The sequence below is a fragment of the Psittacula echo genome (assembly GCF_963264785.1).
Source record: "Psittacula echo genome assembly, chromosome: 21".
Classification (NCBI taxonomy): domain Eukaryota; kingdom Metazoa; phylum Chordata; class Aves; order Psittaciformes; family Psittacidae; genus Psittacula; species Psittacula echo.
In genome coordinates, this window is record NC_137757.1 from 5,781,069 (window position 1) to 5,798,414 (window position 17,346).

Genomic DNA, 17,346 nt, shown 5'->3' on the forward strand with positions numbered 1-17,346 from the left:
TACCTTAAAAGCTAAAGAGCTGCTGCAAAATATTTCTGGCGCAGCGATCCTGAAGCAAAGTGCACCACATCTGACAGGGAAAGGCAGCCCTTCCAAACAAATGCACAGCTCTGCTTGCTTTGATTTCCACACAAACAACTCAGGAGGTAAAAGGAGTTAATCCACAGAGTAGTCCCCTTTTGCAGCCCAACATGCGGGGCTGCACTGCTTTGGCTGTGATTTATGGGGAAGCTTTACATTGATTTTCCCCCTCGCTGTGATTTCTACCAGTTAGCAGCGAGGAGATGGTGCAGGGATGGGACGGCGCTGGCTGTGATGGAGCAGGGTCCCCTTGGGAAGAGGTGTCTGAGCCCTGGGGTCAGCAGTGGGGTGGTGAAGGGCTATTGGTACCCAGTGCGGATCATTTGAGCTGCTTTCCTCAGCAGGATATTTACTTTACAGATGCCTTAATGCTGTTGTCTGCTCTGCTCTGCCTCCGCCCTTGTCACACCAGTAACACCAAACCTTGTCCTGGAGTGTGTTTTTGTGCTGTGCCCAAACCAGCATGAAATCACACACGTCCCTTGTTCTCTGTTGTAAGGAAATCCTTTCACGTGTGGAAGAGGAAGATGCGAAAGCTTCCGTGAAGCTTTTGCTTGCTTCAAGCCGCATCCCAAGGCCCACATCCTCCTGGCTCCTTTGTCCTTTAGCATAAAAAGTCATTTGTCAGCAAAAGAAACCAAGTTTTGTTTTTCAGGCCAGATCTGGCTGTCCTCCCACTGAGACTTTCAACTCTTTATCTCAGGAATTGATGGTCTTGGATTCTGATCCTCTTTCCTTGGTGTTTGTATTGATTTCTGTTTTTTCCAGGAGGGTTATTTTCACTGTGGTTTCAAACCTATCTTCCTGTCCACACTTACAGCAGGTAATAGCTCAGCTCAGTGAATTACACATTTCCAGGGCTCTGCTGGCCCTGGCTCTTTGCAGAAGTTCCCCTGGCAATCTGGAACCTGGATACCCTGGATATTGCTTTCCCACTCCTGTGTCTCCAGGCTCATGTGGCAGCATTCAGGATGGGGGTAAGGTATTGTGCCATCCTGGGGACAGCATCCCCCTGTCCTGCCCCAAGTCATGTCCCTGGTGCTGGCCACAGCCTGCCTTTGGGCTCAGAGGCCCGTCCCTGTCATTACCTGTTCCTGATCATGAATTAATCCAATAGTCTCGATTGAAAAGGCGTCGCTGTTTCCTTCACCACAGCACTGGCTTTTAGTCATCCGGTCTTGCAGAAGAAGCATTCATGAGATCCTTTCCCCCAAACAACACAATACTTCACAATCGTAATTAAAACACCCTCTGGCTGCTCTAATATTAAGCTCTTATTAGTGCTTGGAATAATATTTCAGATAAATGGGAAAGCTTTGTACTCCATTAGCATGACATCCTCTTCTCCTAGCGAAGCATCTCTCTAACCTCAAACCCTCCATACACCTCCATACACTCTTCCCTGTTTGGTTCTCTGATGACATGAATATCTACACTTCCCCTGGGTTTCGGAGGTGAATGGAGCTCTCCCAAGGGGATGCATTGATTTGCTCCACAACGTTAATACCTTCCAATGTACCAGCAGCAAGATCCTGTCCATGAATACTAAATGGGAGGCAGTTGTGCCCCAGAGGCTGGTAAGTGAGATCCCATATATTACACCATGTGAGTTGTGTGTCATATTAGAGCAATCTAGTTTTAAAGGGCATCTTTCAAGCACAAACTAGCTTTTCCCCACACTTGACTGATCACACAAATAACTGTGATTAAAGGTCAAGTGCCTGGGTTTTTCTATTTTACTCCTTAAAAATTTATATGCAAGAGAAAACCTCGAAGTTAACATAGCATGAAATTGTTATGCAGTTATGAGCCTTTAACGATGACTAAATATCACTTTTCTTCCTGGGTGGCTTGAAAAATCTCCAGTAATAATGGGTCACTTCTGCTTTCCACTTGAGGAAGATCATAAATAAGCCCTGGCTTTTGCTTCCCTGCCCTCTAATGTGATGGAGGGAGGGTTTAATCATGCGAACTTGTGACTCCAGTCACCAGGGCGGTACCCCGGGCTCACCGGGAGCATCACTTGGGCTCAGAGCACTGATGGGATGCAGCAGCACCACAGCAATGCACCAGCCCATGCTGAGCTCTCGCAGATGGAAAGAGCATTGACGAATGAATGGGGATTTTCTCCCTCGTCAAGATAATGCAGGGAAAAGGTAGTGGCTGTGTTTGCAGAGGGGCTGAGAAATGGAGGGAGAGATGGAAACACTCTCAAGCTAGGCTGGCTGTGTCCCCTTACAGGTCTCTGCCCTGGATTAGGCTTCAACTAATGTGGGAGCTGAACAGCAAGGTCTGGGGCTGAGCTGGAATATGGGGGATTGGTGCTTTGCAGTGGGAAGACATGGAGAACAAGTAGAAATGTTAGAAGTATGTATTGACAAATCCAATTGTGAATCCTCTGCAGGCTGGCTACAGCAGCAGCGTCTTCCTCTGAGCTGGCTGAGAGCCCCAGATTTCCAACAGCTTTATACTCGAATGCAATGCCTCCCAAACGTCTCAAAAGAAAACATGCCTTAGGTGTTAATAAAACGCTTGGAAAGGCAAGATTCCTGTGGAACAGATTAAAGAAACATCATGCTCAGGGTTTTGAGCTGGTACCTGAGTTGCTCACTATTCCTGGTCCTGCAGGGACTTTCAAGTACGGTTTCACATGGGTAGTCCTAACCGACTTCAGGAAGAGAGAGCTTAGAAGCTGGGGAATGAGGCAAATGAACTGCAGTCACCATATCTAATTAATCTTATTATGCAATGTGCAAATCTGAGCCCGACTGGCAGCAGGCTTCAGTGGGATGCCCGCTCCAGCAAACTTCTCATGCGTGAGGCACCGCAGAATTCAAGCTTTAGGGTTGAATGCTTTGAGGTGTTTAAATGGAGCGTGTTTGGGCAGACACACGACACCGCTCTTCTCCTGCAGCACTGGGACCTGTGGGAGCCTCCCCATTCAGTGCTGGCCACTGCAGTGCTGCCTTTCTCTGGGGTTTCTTTCTGGCTCCTCTGACTTTTAGGGCAGCCGCTGGGCTTGGAGAGAACCTGGAGAGGAAATGGAGAATCAAATCTGAAGCTAGAAAGGCAGAGCAGAGGGCTTGGCATAAAACTGGTACTCCTGGGAATCGATGGCAGCACTGAGAGCTGCCTTCTGCTCTCCTGGGCCCTATGGTGCAGAAACAAGGCTCTGACTCGCCACTGGCTGCCTGTTAATAGCAGCAGGGAACAAATGTCATCCTTGGAGTGGGGGCACAGCACTGCTGGTTATGGTTGTGACCACAAGGCTGCAACGCCCCAGCATCAGCAAGGGCTGTCTGTGCTCCAGCCATCCTTCAGCTTCCATGGATCAGCCGGGTTGGAAAAGACCTTTAAGATCATCAGGTCCATCCCTTACCCCAGCACTGCCGAGGCCACCACTGAACCATGGCACTGAGAGCCTCGTCTACAGGCAGGAGCCTGCAACCGGACGCACCAGGTCGGGGCTCGGGCTGCCTGTGCCATCAATAGGCTTCAGAGTGAACGCCGCGCCCACCCCGCCCCTTCCCGCTGATTGGCCGTTTCTGCCGCGGCCCCGCCCCGCCGGCGGTGATTGGCTGTGCGGGGCCCGGGGGGGCGGGGCTCAGCGGCCGGAGCGCGGCGGCGGCGGTGGCGCGGGGCGCGCGGAGTTGGCGGCGCCATGGCGACGGCGCGTGGCGGCGGCGGCTTCCCGCGGGCGCTGCCGGTGCTGCTGCTGCTGCCGGTGCTGCCCCGCGCCGCCGCCGAGCAGGGTGAGACGGGCGGGACCGGCACCCCCGCACCGGGCACCGGCACCGGTACCGCTCGGTGCCGCCGCCGCAGCTCGGGCGTTGCGGTGCCCGCAGCCGCCGGGAGAGGCCGGTGCGGCTCGGTGGCGGCTCGGCTCCGGTGCCGCCGGGTCCGCTCCGATGCCGCCGGGTCTGCTCCAGGCGCTCTTCCCCGCGGGACGCGGCGGTGGCTCCGCAGGGTGGATGTGCCGCCGCTCTGCGGGGCGCGGGGAGGAGCGGGACGGGGCGGGTGGGTCCCGGCGGGGTGTGTGGGTCTCCCGAGGAAAGGGGACTCGGGTTCCCCCCGTTACCGGAGGCGCTGGGAGGAAGAGAGCTCCTCACCGGGCTGGACCCCGTCGGGAGCAATCCCGGAGCGCTCGCGTGTGAAGCGGGCGAGGCTGCGCCCGGTATTAGCGGGCGGCCGGAACCGCGGGTGAGGCGCAGCAGAGCGCGCAGGCAGGGACCGCTGCTGGCTGTGGAGGAGCCCCGAAACTGTGAATATGGGGAAATGCCTCTTCTGGCACCCGAAGAATCGGCTGTTCCGTGGGAAGAGGGTGTAGTCTGCCAAGGAAACTCCTGTTTCAAAGCAGCCGCCGATATATTCCAGGTCCAGGACACGCACGGTACCGCTGCAGTGGTGTCAGTGGGGCTGTCCTGCAGAGTCCCTTGGGAAGGACCGCAGCCTTCCTGGGATGTCACCCTCGTTAGGTCAGGGTGTTAATGGCATAGCTGAGAGTGCAGCCTAGAGCTCTGCAGCGGGAGTCCTGCTCCGTGCTCATGCTGGTGGAGCTATGGTGGGAGCTGCTCCCCGTATTCCAGGACCTGACGCCCATGCCAGGAGGGGTGCACAGCACCGAGCTTCCCAGGTGGATTTTTACTGGCATTTTCAGGGTCAGTGAGTCTGCTTTCTAACGTGTCACCTTCTCTGCAGTTGTCCTGCTGGATTCAAAGGAATCGCAAGCGGAGCTGGGCTGGACCTCGCACCCATCCAATGGGGTGAGTGCGGAGCCGGGGCAGCCTTTTGGTGCTCGGTATTGCAAGTCCTGCAGCGTGAGCATCCTGCTGTCGTGGAGCTGGTGGAGGGGGCTGACAGCCACGGGGTCACCTCGAGCTGGGGTTGTTCGGGCAGCTCGGCATGAGCTGTTGTGTTAGCACCAGGCACATTGAGGAGCAGAGCATGGGTTATGGGAGCAGTGTGCTCAATGTGGAATGCTCCCTCCAAATGAATTTTACACTCCTGTGGTAAGCAAATAAATAGCAGCAAGTTAAAGGTTTGTGTTGCAGCATGAGCTTCGGAGGATCAGCTCAGCTCCTGCAGGAGGGCTGTGCCTGGCGTAGGATCACCAGCCCAGCATCACGTAGGGTCAGTCTATAACCGTGTTCAGGAGAGCAGGTTGGGGAACTCAGGAGTTGTGTTGCCTGTGGCTTTGGGTTCATTTTCCAGCATGGAAGCAAAGTGTTCAGAGGGAGTAGTGCTAGATCTTGGAGTCATCTGTGTTGCCCAGCTGTTAGTCTGCTGAAGAAATACTATTTTGGGTGGTTTTGGCAGTCTTGCATAAGTTTACACCCAGAAAGAATTGCTTTGGGAGGTTGCCAGGTCATCCTTAAGGATGTGAGGGTGGAATCATCATTTCACTGATCAGAATCTCTGCTGGGAACTTTGGGGAAATACCATCTCATTTATAGTCAGAGGGTTTGTCGTGTTCCAGCTAAAACTTCCCCTGATGGGAAAGCTGCTGCTACTGTTCACAAAGATATTAGTCCTCCTGCGATGGTGTGACTGGAGTTGCATCTCCTTGGCCATCCTTGACTTCTCTGGGTAGCCCAGCCCCATCTGGCTTTATGCTGTGCAGATGGTCCTTCCTAGGGACAGCATCTAGGGGTTAAAGTCTCTGGCTTCTCAGCAGATGATGTGTCCTTTATTAGAAGGTCTGATGCCAGTGCCCTTGTTCTAGGCGTGCCTCCATGTTTGTACCTCTGCAAGGAGCCCAAGTGTTAGGTGGTCCAGCAGCACCACTGTGCTCCTACAGCTTGAGGTTTTGGTGGGCTGAAGACTTGTATTGCCTGAGATATAACGGGCTGTAGGTGGAGAGGCTTGTGGTGGTGGGAGTTTTTCTGCCAGGGCAGCTGGCTCTTGCTCATGGCAGCTCACGCGCTGTTTACAGCCCTTTGCCTTCTTTCCCCAGTGGGAAGAAATCAGCGGGGTGGATGAGCATGACAAGCCGATACGCACATACCAGGTCTGCAATGTCATGGAGCCAAACCAGAACAACTGGCTGCAGACAGGCTGGATTGCCCGGCGCGATGGCCACAGGATCTTCATCGAGCTGAAGTTCACCTTGCGGGACTGCAACAGCATCCCTGGCGTGATGGGCACCTGCAAGGAGACGTTCAATCTGTACTACGTCGAGTCCGACTCCGACCTGGGCCGTAGCATCCATGAGAGCAAGCACACCAAGATCGACACCATCGCCGCTGATGAGAGCTTCACGCAGGGGGACCTGGGTGAGCGGAAGATGAAGCTGAACACGGAACTGAGGGAGATTGGGCACCTGAGCAAGAGAGGCTTCCATCTTGGCTTCCAGGACGTGGGTGCCTGCGTGGCGCTGGTCTCCGTGCGGGTCTATTACAAGAAGTGCCTGGCGACCGTGCAGAACCTGGCCGTGTTCCCGGACACGGTGGCGGAGACGGCGTTTGCCACTCTGGTGGAAGTGAAGGGCGCTTGTGTTGCTCACGCCCAAGTGGATGTGGATAATCCCCCCCGGATGCACTGCAGCGCTGAGGGCGAGTGGCTGGTCCCCATTGGGAAGTGCACGTGTGGTCCTGGCTTTGAGGAGAAGGACGGGGGATGCAGAGGTAAAAGTGGCCGTCGGTGTCCTCTGGCAGCCTTTCTGTGTCAAGTCTGTGTTGCTGCCAGACTGCTCCAGTGCTGGAGCATGGCTCAGACAAGTGGAATTGCCTTTTGTCAGCAGTATGATTCTTTTAGCTGATTGCTGCGTCCAAGCTAACGGCCAGACCTTGGTTTGAAGGGTGGCAATTGGGGAAATGGGGTGCGCTGCTGGTAGCTGCTGTGCAGCACGGTGTTGGCTGGGCAGGCGTGCCAAAGCTCTGGGTACCGTCAGGCATCTTCCATGGCTTTATCTGTAATGATAAAATTAATCTAGAACATTAATATCCCCTTTGTCACGCTTTACACACGACTTAATAATTCAGTGACTTTATAGCTCTTGAGGTCATGTTTAATGACAGCTGTAAAAGTGGATATAACCTTTACATTAACAGGTCTCCCTCTAATGAGCCTGCTGCTGTGGCCACTTTGATCTCACTTCCAAAGGCAGGTGAGAGCCAGGCATGGGATCAGCCCTGAGAGTGGGGTCCTGGCTGCTGTGCTCTTCCTCTCAGAGCGAGGGAGCCTCTGAAAGTACTGAGGGTGCTGAGGCACTGGCACAGGGTGGCTGCCCCATCCCTGGCAGCGTTCAAGCTCCTCCAGCTCCAACCCCTGCCATGGGCAGGGACACCTTCCACTGGAGCAGCTTGCTCCAAGCCCCTGTGTCCAACCTGGCCTTGAGCACTGCCAGGGATGGAGCAGCCACAATTTGTCACCTGGTAGCGAACAGATGGAGAGGAAAATGGCTATAAATAAGTCCCAAACAGGCCCAGCTCCCCCGTGTTTGAGGTGCGCGGTACCGCAGCAGAGTGAGCTTTTCCTGCGGGATCAAGTCTGCCCTTCGGGAGCTACTTGAAGCTTTCCAGACTTAAATTGTGCCAGCCCTGTGGCCTCCCTGCGGGAGGTGGGAACCCTTTCCCAGGGCTCCAGGTCGCGCCTGTTTGCTTGGTGCCCTCCTTTTAGCCGACCTTATGAAAACTATCGGATTGAAGTCTCAGCACTGCTCATTGCTTCAGTGGCTGCGTGGCAGCTCGCCATGCTTTCCCCATCTGTTTGGAGTGGGAATTTACATAGTGAGTCCCAGCAGGCTTTTGCTAATGTTTCAGGTTTCTCTGTGTTGAGTTTAAATAATTCATATTCTCTAAGGAGAAATATTTGAAGTAATTTAATGGCTATAATGAAGTTTTCCCCCCCTTTCCCAGGAAGCGGGTCATTAGTCACTCTCTGCGGAGCAGCGTCTGATGCCTGGTCAAATAAGTTTTGTAGGGTTGAAAGTCCTTTGCTTGGTTTTGGAGCCCTGCATTAGCATAGAGCGAAGTGAGGAGCTTTGAAAGGCTTCTGATGAAAGCATCCAAGGGCTGTGGAGATTCTTCAAGGGCAAAAGCCCTTGAGCTGGAGGCAGGTAAATACGGTGTTAGTTTGGGGGGGTTAAAGCAGCAAATCTGACTGTAATCCGGTGGTGATGGCGGCTTTGGAGGGCTCAGTGGGTGCGAGTCCACTGGCTCCTCCTTGCCTGTGAAACTGCTTGGCCACCGTCTCTGTCGCAGCTCTTCTGGCCATGAGGGGCTGGACCATGAGTTCATTCAAGGGCCAGATGCTTTGGGAAGCAGGGGCTGACCCTCACCCGGTGCCAGGGATGCCTGGTGGTTCTCCAAGCTGCCTTTGGTGCTGCTTCCCAGCTCCTGGTCCTCTCCCTTGTCCTTTGGTCTTCCCCGAGGACTTTCGGGCTGCCCCTGCAGTGTGGGTGTCTGAAAGCAGTTGCCTGTTCACCCCATTGACTGCCCGGGTGGCTCCATGTCCAGTGATCCTACAGGGCCCGGCTGTGAGCTGGATCCAGAATGGATGCAGGTTGGTGCTTAGGGCCAAGTGTATGGCTTCTGTGCAGCAAGAAGGAGCTTTATTCCTTTATTGCCACTGAACTGGTGAAGCTGTTGGAACTAAATCACAAAGCTGGTGTCCCCGTAACTGTGATTTAAGTGCTGAAATCATCCTGCCGCTGATAGAACATTTGTATCCTCACACTGAAATTAGGAGATGAGAGAAGACTAATAGGATTTACGGCGCTGCTAATGACTGCTGCAGGAAAGCTGAGCCTTTTTACTGTCCATCTCCCTCTATGGCACCACTCCTCTGAAGAAGCCCCAGTGTACCTGCCAGGCTTCCGCGGGTTTCTGATGAATCATTCTGGGGCTGGTTGAAATGCACCCATCTCCAGGGGGGGACAAGCAGCTTCAGCGTCTGTTTCACATCTCCTCTCAGATAGGAGGAGAGGTTCTGTCACCGTAAATACATTTGGGCTGCTTTTTTTGGCTATTATCTATCTATAGCCAGATGCTGGCCTGTGCTTACCCTGATCTTAACTCTCAACCCTGTTTCCAGCAGATGCACAGCGGGCGAGTGAGAAGTGCTGTTGCACTGTGCATGATCACCTGCCCACCCCTGTTTTGTTTTCAGGAGGCTTCTCAGCACTTAGGTCTTTTTCCTCTTAATTTCACCAGGCAGGAGCTGTGGCCCCTTCCTGCCATTTGCTTTGTGGTGCCTTGCCACAGCTTTTGTGTAAATGAAACAGTGATGGGGAGGATCCGCCTGACATTTGCGGTGAAGTTGTCTCTTTCTGCTTCATCTTTTCCATCCAATCCCTTGTAATATCTGCAAGGAGAATTTCAACAAAGCCCAAGGTTAATATTTACCAGCCAGATTTGCTGCAAATGAGACAACTTCAACCAGACGTGGAATTAATATGATGGAGCCCAGGTTCCAGAAATAGCTGTCAGCCACTCTTCTTTGACAGCAACGTAAATTTGTGCTTGAGCGAAGTTTCCTTCTCAATTTATTTCCCTCCACTTCTGACAGCAGTGGTGGGAGCTGGCTCTGTGCTGCTGTTGTGCTGGGCAATGCTCTGCTTCCAACACTGGCATTGCCCGTGCAGGGCATCCTGGCACTGCACTTGTTCCAAAAGGTGATAGTCTTGTGGCTGCATCTCTTGCCTCCACAGGAATGACACCAGTTTTAGGGATGAAATAGTTTCTAGTGCTTGGGCAAGGTTTTAAACAACGTTTAAAACACAGCTCAAGGGGGACATGGAGCTGTTGGAGCGAGTCCAATGGATGCTGTGAGAGCTGGAGCAGCTCTGCTCTGGAGCCAGGCTGAGAGAGCTGGGCTGGGTCAGCCTGGAGAAGAGAAGGCTCCTGAAGGGGAGACCTGAGAGCAGCTCCAGTGCCTAAAGGGGCTGCAGGAAACCTGGAGAGGGGCTTGGGACAAGGGCCTGTAGGGACAGGCCAAGGGGAATGGCTTTAACCTGCCAGAGGGGAGATTGAGATGAGCTCTTAGGCAGAAGCTCTTCCCTGTGAGGGTGCTGAGGCGCTGGCACCGGGTGCCCAGAGAAGCTGTGGCTGCCCCATCCCTGGCAGTGTTCAAGGCCAGGTTGGACACAGGGGCTTGGAGCAAGCTGCTCCAGTGGAAGGTGTCCCTGCCCGTGGCAGGGGTTGGAACTGCATGAGCTTCAAGGTTCCTTCCAACCCAAACCACTCTAGGATGCTATGATTCAGCTGTACAGGCTGCTGGCCCATCTAGTCTAAATCATGCTTTGCCTAAACAGGTTGGACCAGATGGTCCTTGAGGTCCCTTCCAACCTGGGATTCCATAATTCCATGATTCTGTGATTCATTCTAATTTAAATTATGGGTATCATCTAGTTCCACCCCCCTGCCATGGGCACGGACCCCTTCCACTAGACCTGATTTCCGTCTGTACTGGGCTCATCCCCGCAATGTCTGTGTGAAAGGCTTTGGAGCTTTACAAGGCAAGCCGATGTGGCTGCTGCTCTGGAAACATGGGGATAAGATGAAAGGCACAAGTCACACTAATGAGAAGAAAGCGGTCTTTGCTAATGGGAACTGCTCGTGGTATAGGATGTAGTGCACGCTTGACACTGCATTAGGCAAGAAATGGCTTTTCTGATCTACTGTGGGATTCATCAGTGGTCTGCTGAAAAATGAAGGACACCGGCCTGCAAGTTCTCTGTGCTCATCAGCCTGAGCTCCCTTATTAATGGCTGGAACCTGGTGATGAATCTAACACTGTGTGTAGTGTAATTATGCTTTATGGCAGCTTATAATTGTTTCTGTTAATGAGGAGACAAGCTTTGCGACAGCGCAGTCTGGGTTCTGCGGTGGCTCTTTGCTGCTGCTCTTTTCCCAACCCATTTGCAACCTCACCCCCTGGTAATTCCATACAGGACTGTGCCCATGCAGAGGGCAGGCTGCTTCTGCCGCTGTGGATGGGCTCTGGGGTGCTGTAGGTCTCCCTTGGATCACTTTATCCTTCTCTCAAAGCCCTCCAGTGATGCCTTTGCTGCCTGCCTGGGTTTATGTCTAACACAAATCGCCCCTGCAGTCACTTAAGCTTATAACTTCTTGTCCTAGCGCCAGTGAGCAGTGAGAACGCTTCTCTCGTAGCAGATTGTGCCTTGCTGCAGATCTCAGGCATGTCAATAACATCTTTCCTGTGCTTGGTTTCTTGAATAATAGGGGAAGAAACTGATAAGCAAAGCTTTTGAGAAGATCATCCTGCCTGATGGGAGTACCGGCTTTGAGGACAAAAAACCACAGCTGTAAATAATGGGAAATAGAGTAGCTCCTTCATTGCTGCCAGCTATTACTTGGGCTTACACTTGGTCAACACTTTGAGCAAATTTAAAAGGAAGTCCTTGAGTTTTATTTTCCAAAGGGAAGTGCTGCAATGGAGAAAGGCCTTGCTTTTAAAAAACCCAGTCTTCCCATCTGTGTCCTGTTGTACCCCCCCTTTTAGTGCTTGCCTTGTTGCTTCTCAACATCATAAGCTGAATGTGAGGAGAGAGCTCACGCTGGTGTGGGACCCATTCATTTTACACTCATCCATTGGCTCATCACCCATTCATTTTGCACTCATCCATTGGCTCATCACCCATTCATTTTACACTCATCCATTGAGGCTGCCCTAATGTGTGCCTTTGTCTGGCTGTGGTACCCAACGGCGGTGTTTGTTTCTTCTCTCTTGGGAGAGGGAAATCAATGGATCCATTCACGTGTCCGCATTGAGAGATGCAGGTAGAGAGGGGTTGGTGCTAAAGGCAGGAGCCCCGGGCGGCTTTGGCAAAGCAGGGTGTGCTTGGGCTGAGTTTCTGCTTTGGAAGCCACCAGTGCATGGGCTGGGTGTGCGGGGGGCTGTGGGCAGCTGTGCATGGCAGCACCCTCCTGCCTGCACCAGGCTGTGCTGGTGCCTTTCTTCCTGCCACTGAATTTGCAGACTTCAGCTTTAAAACCAGAAACAAAGGAGCCCCAAAGCAGTGGCCTGGCCCTGAGAGCTCCTGACACCATCTTTCTCCTAATGACAGCAAGCTCTGAGCGAGGCTACTGTCCTTGCAAGTCTCAAGGGCTGTGCGGCTGCCTTGCGCATCAGCAGCTCGCTACTGCAAGGGGCCAGCGGGCAGTGATGCTCCTGCTGGGGCTTAGTGATTGTGAGAGGGAGGAAGGAAAGCATCCGAAGACCAAATGGGGTTTGCTGAGCAGGCTGTCTCCTTCTGGAAGATGCTTTTGGGAGCTGAGTGTGTGTGTGTGTGTGTTCTGTATGGCCAGGGCTTGCTTTTGCTGGGCAAAAGTTTGGGGCAGGAGTGGGAAACGGTATTGGTGAGATGCTTTCACTGTGTTGCATGTGTCCCGTCGAGGCGTTGTGTTGCTAAAGTGTCCTTAGGTGGAAAATAAATAGTTCAATTGAAAGTTAGAGAAATTTAGACGATTAAATGACAGTATTTTGTCAGTTAGTGGGAAGATACCTCCTGAAGCTTCCCTATTTAAATACAAAAAATAATGGATCCAAATGTGCAGCGCCTGGGGCTTTTGATTTGTTTCATCTTTTATAGGTTAGCTTACAAACCTGTATGTGCTTCTGGAGTTTATTTTATCTTCTGAGTGATGCTTGAGTATTATGCATAATAAGTTTATTTTTCCTCCTGGGATTCTCTTAAGTTGCACAAAGCACCAGCTTTTGCTTTCATCACTGATACAGCCACCAGCATCCCACAGACAGACACAGCAGGGCCGGTGCTGATGTGCAGGTTTAGCAGCGCTTGTCAGGGCTGGAGCCAGGCATGCCGTGGCTTCATGGGATACTTGTGGGGTGGGAAATGGGGCTACACATCAAATGGGGGCTGTGGGGGTAAATCTGTGCCTGTTGCTGAAGGAATAATCCCGGAGGAAATTCATACTTCAGTTTGCCTTATGAATTATGGTTTGGCTTTCTCCTCTTGCATCTGTGCTCTAGCAGGATGTGTCTGGAGCACCTTTGTGACCTGGGCAAGGTGACAATTGGAAGGCATGGAGAGCTTTGTGCTAAATGAATTTGGAGCATCCACCTCCATCCATCCGTTAGCAGCAGCTTCTGTGGTAGCCGTGATGTCTTCTGGTAGATGCCGCTTTCCATCAGTCATGCCTATGAACCCCCCATGTAAAATATGCTTTCTCTTCAGGCCCTTTTTAGAGTAATGATCAAGCTTGGAGCTATTTATTATTTGGGATCGCATATTATATTGCTGTTTTACAGCGTGTCTGAAATAATTATGGCTATGGAAATTGTGGCAGAGCCAGACACCAATTACTCGATGACACTTCATTTTACAGCAGACTACTCAGAAAATGACTCATTTGCCAAATTCTTGTCAGACTTCAGGTTATAGATACCTGGCTGCTAGATGGACATGGCTATTGTGTTGTAATACAGGGAAAGCATCTCTTGCCTGAGGCTGAGTTTGGGTGCGGGGATGCACTCGGCAGGGCTGGGTGCGCTGGGGATGCAGGTCAGTCACTCGTTCACAGGGAATCATTTGGGGAGCTGGAAGAGACACCAGTAAATTGCAGTTGGCTCAGTGGCTGTGCCTGCTCTAATGTGTCCTTGAGGAACGTTCCAGCATAAATAGCCATGAGGTTCTGCCATAGCACTGAATTCAAGCAGATGTATTCTTTATATATTTCAAGATTGTCTTAATATTCCTGGGTATTTAATTTGCTTTTGGGCTAAATCAGTGAATTTAATTTTCGGCTATTAAGAGCTCATTGTTGGAGATGCACAAAGGTTTAGCCTCTGGATGTAGGTTTTCATTTCAATGCTCTTCAAATCATTTAACAAGGGCAAAAATTATAGAGGAGCGTTGTCCTAAAGGTTTTGGAGATGCTGGGAATGCGCTGGCCTGTCGGCTGCTGGGGAATGCTATTGAAAAGCAATTATTGAAACTGAAAAAGAAGTTAGAGGACAAGATGCTGTTGATTTCGCTCAAGTGGTGCAGCCTGAAATGCCCATCCTGGCAGGCAAGGAACCAAGGTAGGAAGAGCTGGAGACCCGATCCAGTGCTCGTATTGATCGCTGCTTCGCGCTGACTTTGTCCCTCTTGCTCAGGCATGGAGATTGGACACGATTTCTTTCCCTTGCTCGCCGTGGGGCTCTGTAACAGCGTCGCTCTCTGCCTGCAAAGTATTGATTACAGCTTTCGCAATCAGACAAGGCAAGATTGCAAAGCCAGCGTGGAAAGGGAAGACAGGAGCCTCTCTATTACCCAAGGACATTTGTTGACGAGGCTCTTTGGCCAGCTTAATACACCACTGGCACTGTATTTTGGCGGTCTGTTTTGTACAAGGAGCCCTGCCTGGTTTTGGGCAACTTGTCCACAGGCATTCCCTGACAGCCATCCTTCCAGGATATCCATTCCAGTGCTGACCTTTCTGTTCCTCCTTGGGCCTGCTGCCCTGTCCCTCCTCTCGCTGTGCTGGCATGAAGCAGCTCTCCTCTTAGGCGGTGATGAAATGTTTGGAACATAATAAATAGTGACTTGCTTGGCTTGATAATGGAATTAAGATAGATGGAGGCTGGATGTGCCAGCCTGGTCCGGGGAGGGGTCAGCAGCAGCAATAGTTCCCGAGAGACACATTGAGAACAACTTCATATTTTATAGGACTGATGATACCGGTGAGTTTGCAGGGACATGAGAAATGGATGTCGATGCAGTGCGTGGCGTGTGGACCTTTAGTGTGCCTCAAGGTACGTGAATGACAGGCACATACACATCTATTCTCTGTGCCGCTGGGGTAAGATGGGCACTGGAGTGCTGATATCTCAAGTATGGGCTGTGTGTTGGAAGGAAGGACCCCAGGCATGGGGTGAGTGGGAAGGGGGTTGCTCTGCATCCTACCTGTGCTGGGCAGAGGACAGGGCAGACCTGTCTGTAGGGAATGGCAGGTTCCAGTTTGGACACCAGCTTAGATAAGACGCTCATAATGATGTAGGCCTTTGTCTTGTGTGTTTTCCCTCCATCCTATTCTGATGCTTGCAATGGCACATTTGGCCACTGCTAGATGAAGGTTGGATGCAGATCTAGAAGCTCAGTGCTCCAAGTCCATCCTTTGCCAGGAGGGACTGTGGCTCTGCTGGGGTGCCTTGACCCATGGGTGCTGCAATGGTTCTGGCTGCAGCACGCCCTTGGTGTGTGGCTGTTAGCTTCCCTGAGCCGCTGCCTTTCCTAACCAGTGTTTTATGAATGCCTACTTCAGCAGAGCAAATTAACACGCATTAAAAGCAGATGAACTTTGTCAAATACAATTCCATGACAAAAAAATGGCAAGGAATTGATTTTGGAAGACAACCGAGTTGTAGTGTTAATTATAAATGACTGTATAGGCGTTCTGAGTGGAACTGCAGGCGTTATTGATTCACGCTGGCACGCACGCGGCTCTCCTGCTATCTGCAGGAGTTCAGCAACATGGGGAAGCTCAATAGTGCTAACGCAGGCAGTGTCCTTCATGGGGTTGTTTTCCTTCCTTCGAAGCTATCTGCAAGGTTTGTGGGTCAAGAAGCTGACCTGAGAGAGTTTGAGGAGGGGAAAAGCAAGGCAGAACCCATCAGAAGCATTAAGAGTAGAAGCAGAGGGGGCTGAAAGCAAACTCTGATATGAAGAAAACAATACCAGGCAGCAAGGAGGGATGAGTGTGGCTACGAGGGCATTGCTGGAGCTCGCTCCTGAGGCAGCAAATGCCTTCCACAGCAGTGAGGGGTTTGTCCTGCTGGTACCCAGAGGAGCTGACCCAAGGCTGTGGTCTTTACCAGGCACTGATGCTGGTGTGAGTGTGCTCATGCACATGTGGCTGTGCTGTGTGCCCCTTCCCATCCCCTCCACCCTGCAGTATGGTCACTGCTGGACCCTCAACCTGTGTAACTCATTTTTTCCAGCTATGAGATGGGCAGGAAGTATGTTTGATCAGTTTTGCCTGATTTTCTATTAACATTAATGTGAAGTTGTCTGAGTTAAGTAGCTTTATTCCTAAATCTGTGACACAAAGCAATTTCAGCCTAGTATTTGATCTTCCATCTGTGCTCATTCTCTTAATATTTCATGCTAAGCTTCAGTATTTACTTAGGTCTCAGCCCCTTCCTCTGTGCAAAGTGATGAACTTTTTAATTAGAAAAGACTTGTAAGCTGCAGGAAATAGGTTTTTGGCTTTACTGCACCCTGCAATGTGTCTGGAGCAGTGTTGCCGCAGACAAGACCAGGCTGGATGGGGCAACCTGGTCTAGTGGAAGTTGTCCCTGCCCATGGCAGGGGGTTGGAACTTTAAGGTCCCTTCAACACCATGTATGGGTGAAGGAAAGTCCCATTGGACTCATTTGCCCTTGACATCTGCAGCATCTCCGCAGGATGCAGCCACAGGTACGTGGTCCCCAGGTGAGTGGCTTTCAGAGGGGAAATATCCTTTCAACCTGGGATAGCACCTTGGCTCGCTTTCCCCCCGGATTTCTGCTCTTTTAAGAGGCGAGTCGCTGCCAATACAATTGCAGGCAGATGTGCTACTTGGCTGTGGTCTTGGGAAGATTGCATGTGGAAGCTGTGGATCTATGGGGAGGGGGATGCTCTCTGGATGGAAGCTTTGCATTGAGCTGAACTGCTCCATGGGAAAACACCAGCAGGAGCAGCGCCTAGCCAAAAGGCTGTGGGAATAGGATTCAGTTTGCTCTCATTTGGTTAAAAGCCATTCTCCTCCTTGCCTATATGTAAACCAACAAGCAGAGCCCTTAAGGGCCAGCTCCTGTCTGGTTGTGCGGTCAATGTGCTGGCTGCACCTCCAGAGACCTGCGTCCTGTTCTTGTTCCTGTTTGTCTTGGATGACTTTGTGCAAATCATATGGTTGTTCTGTCCCAGTTTCCTGCTTGTCAGTGGGGTTATTGCTTCCAAAAAGAAAACTAAGGTTAACTTCATTGCTGGAGAAACCCATCACTGCACCAGTTGACTGTCAGAAGTGCACAAGGTAAAGGCTGTTGACCAGCTGGTGGATACTGCCAGAGTGATGGATAACTTCATTTTACTGCTGCATGTGAAATCTTGGCCATGCTTCACTTGAACAGTGAACTATGATCAGCCCTGGTGCTTGCACAGCCTGTGTCCTGCAGTCAGGTTGTCCTACTTGGTGCACTTAGTGAGTCACTTGTAACCGCTGTTCATCCATTAACAAGATAAAGCTGTGCAAGCTCTGGTCCCCTTTTTGCTCATTAATCGGGCACTTTTTAAGGCAAAACTTGAACACGCAGCTCACT

At 51.6% G+C, this 17,346-nt stretch overlaps 1 protein-coding gene across 1 annotated transcript in view; it reads left to right on the forward strand.

Moving 5' to 3' along the window:
* Nucleotides 1–3,742: 3,742 nt before the first annotated feature.
* EPHA10 (EPH receptor A10) overlaps nt 3,743–17,346 on the forward strand; it is a gene marked incomplete at both ends in the record, with an annotated part of 34,088 nt that continues 20,484 nt past the window's right edge. Inside the window, 3 exons of the mRNA XM_080632400.1 lie at nt 3,743–3,833; nt 4,780–4,844; nt 6,035–6,704. Coding sequence (XP_080488526.1) covers nt 3,743–3,833; nt 4,780–4,844; nt 6,035–6,704 — 826 coding nt within the window. The remainder of the gene's footprint in view (nt 3,834–4,779; nt 4,845–6,034; nt 6,705–17,346) is intronic.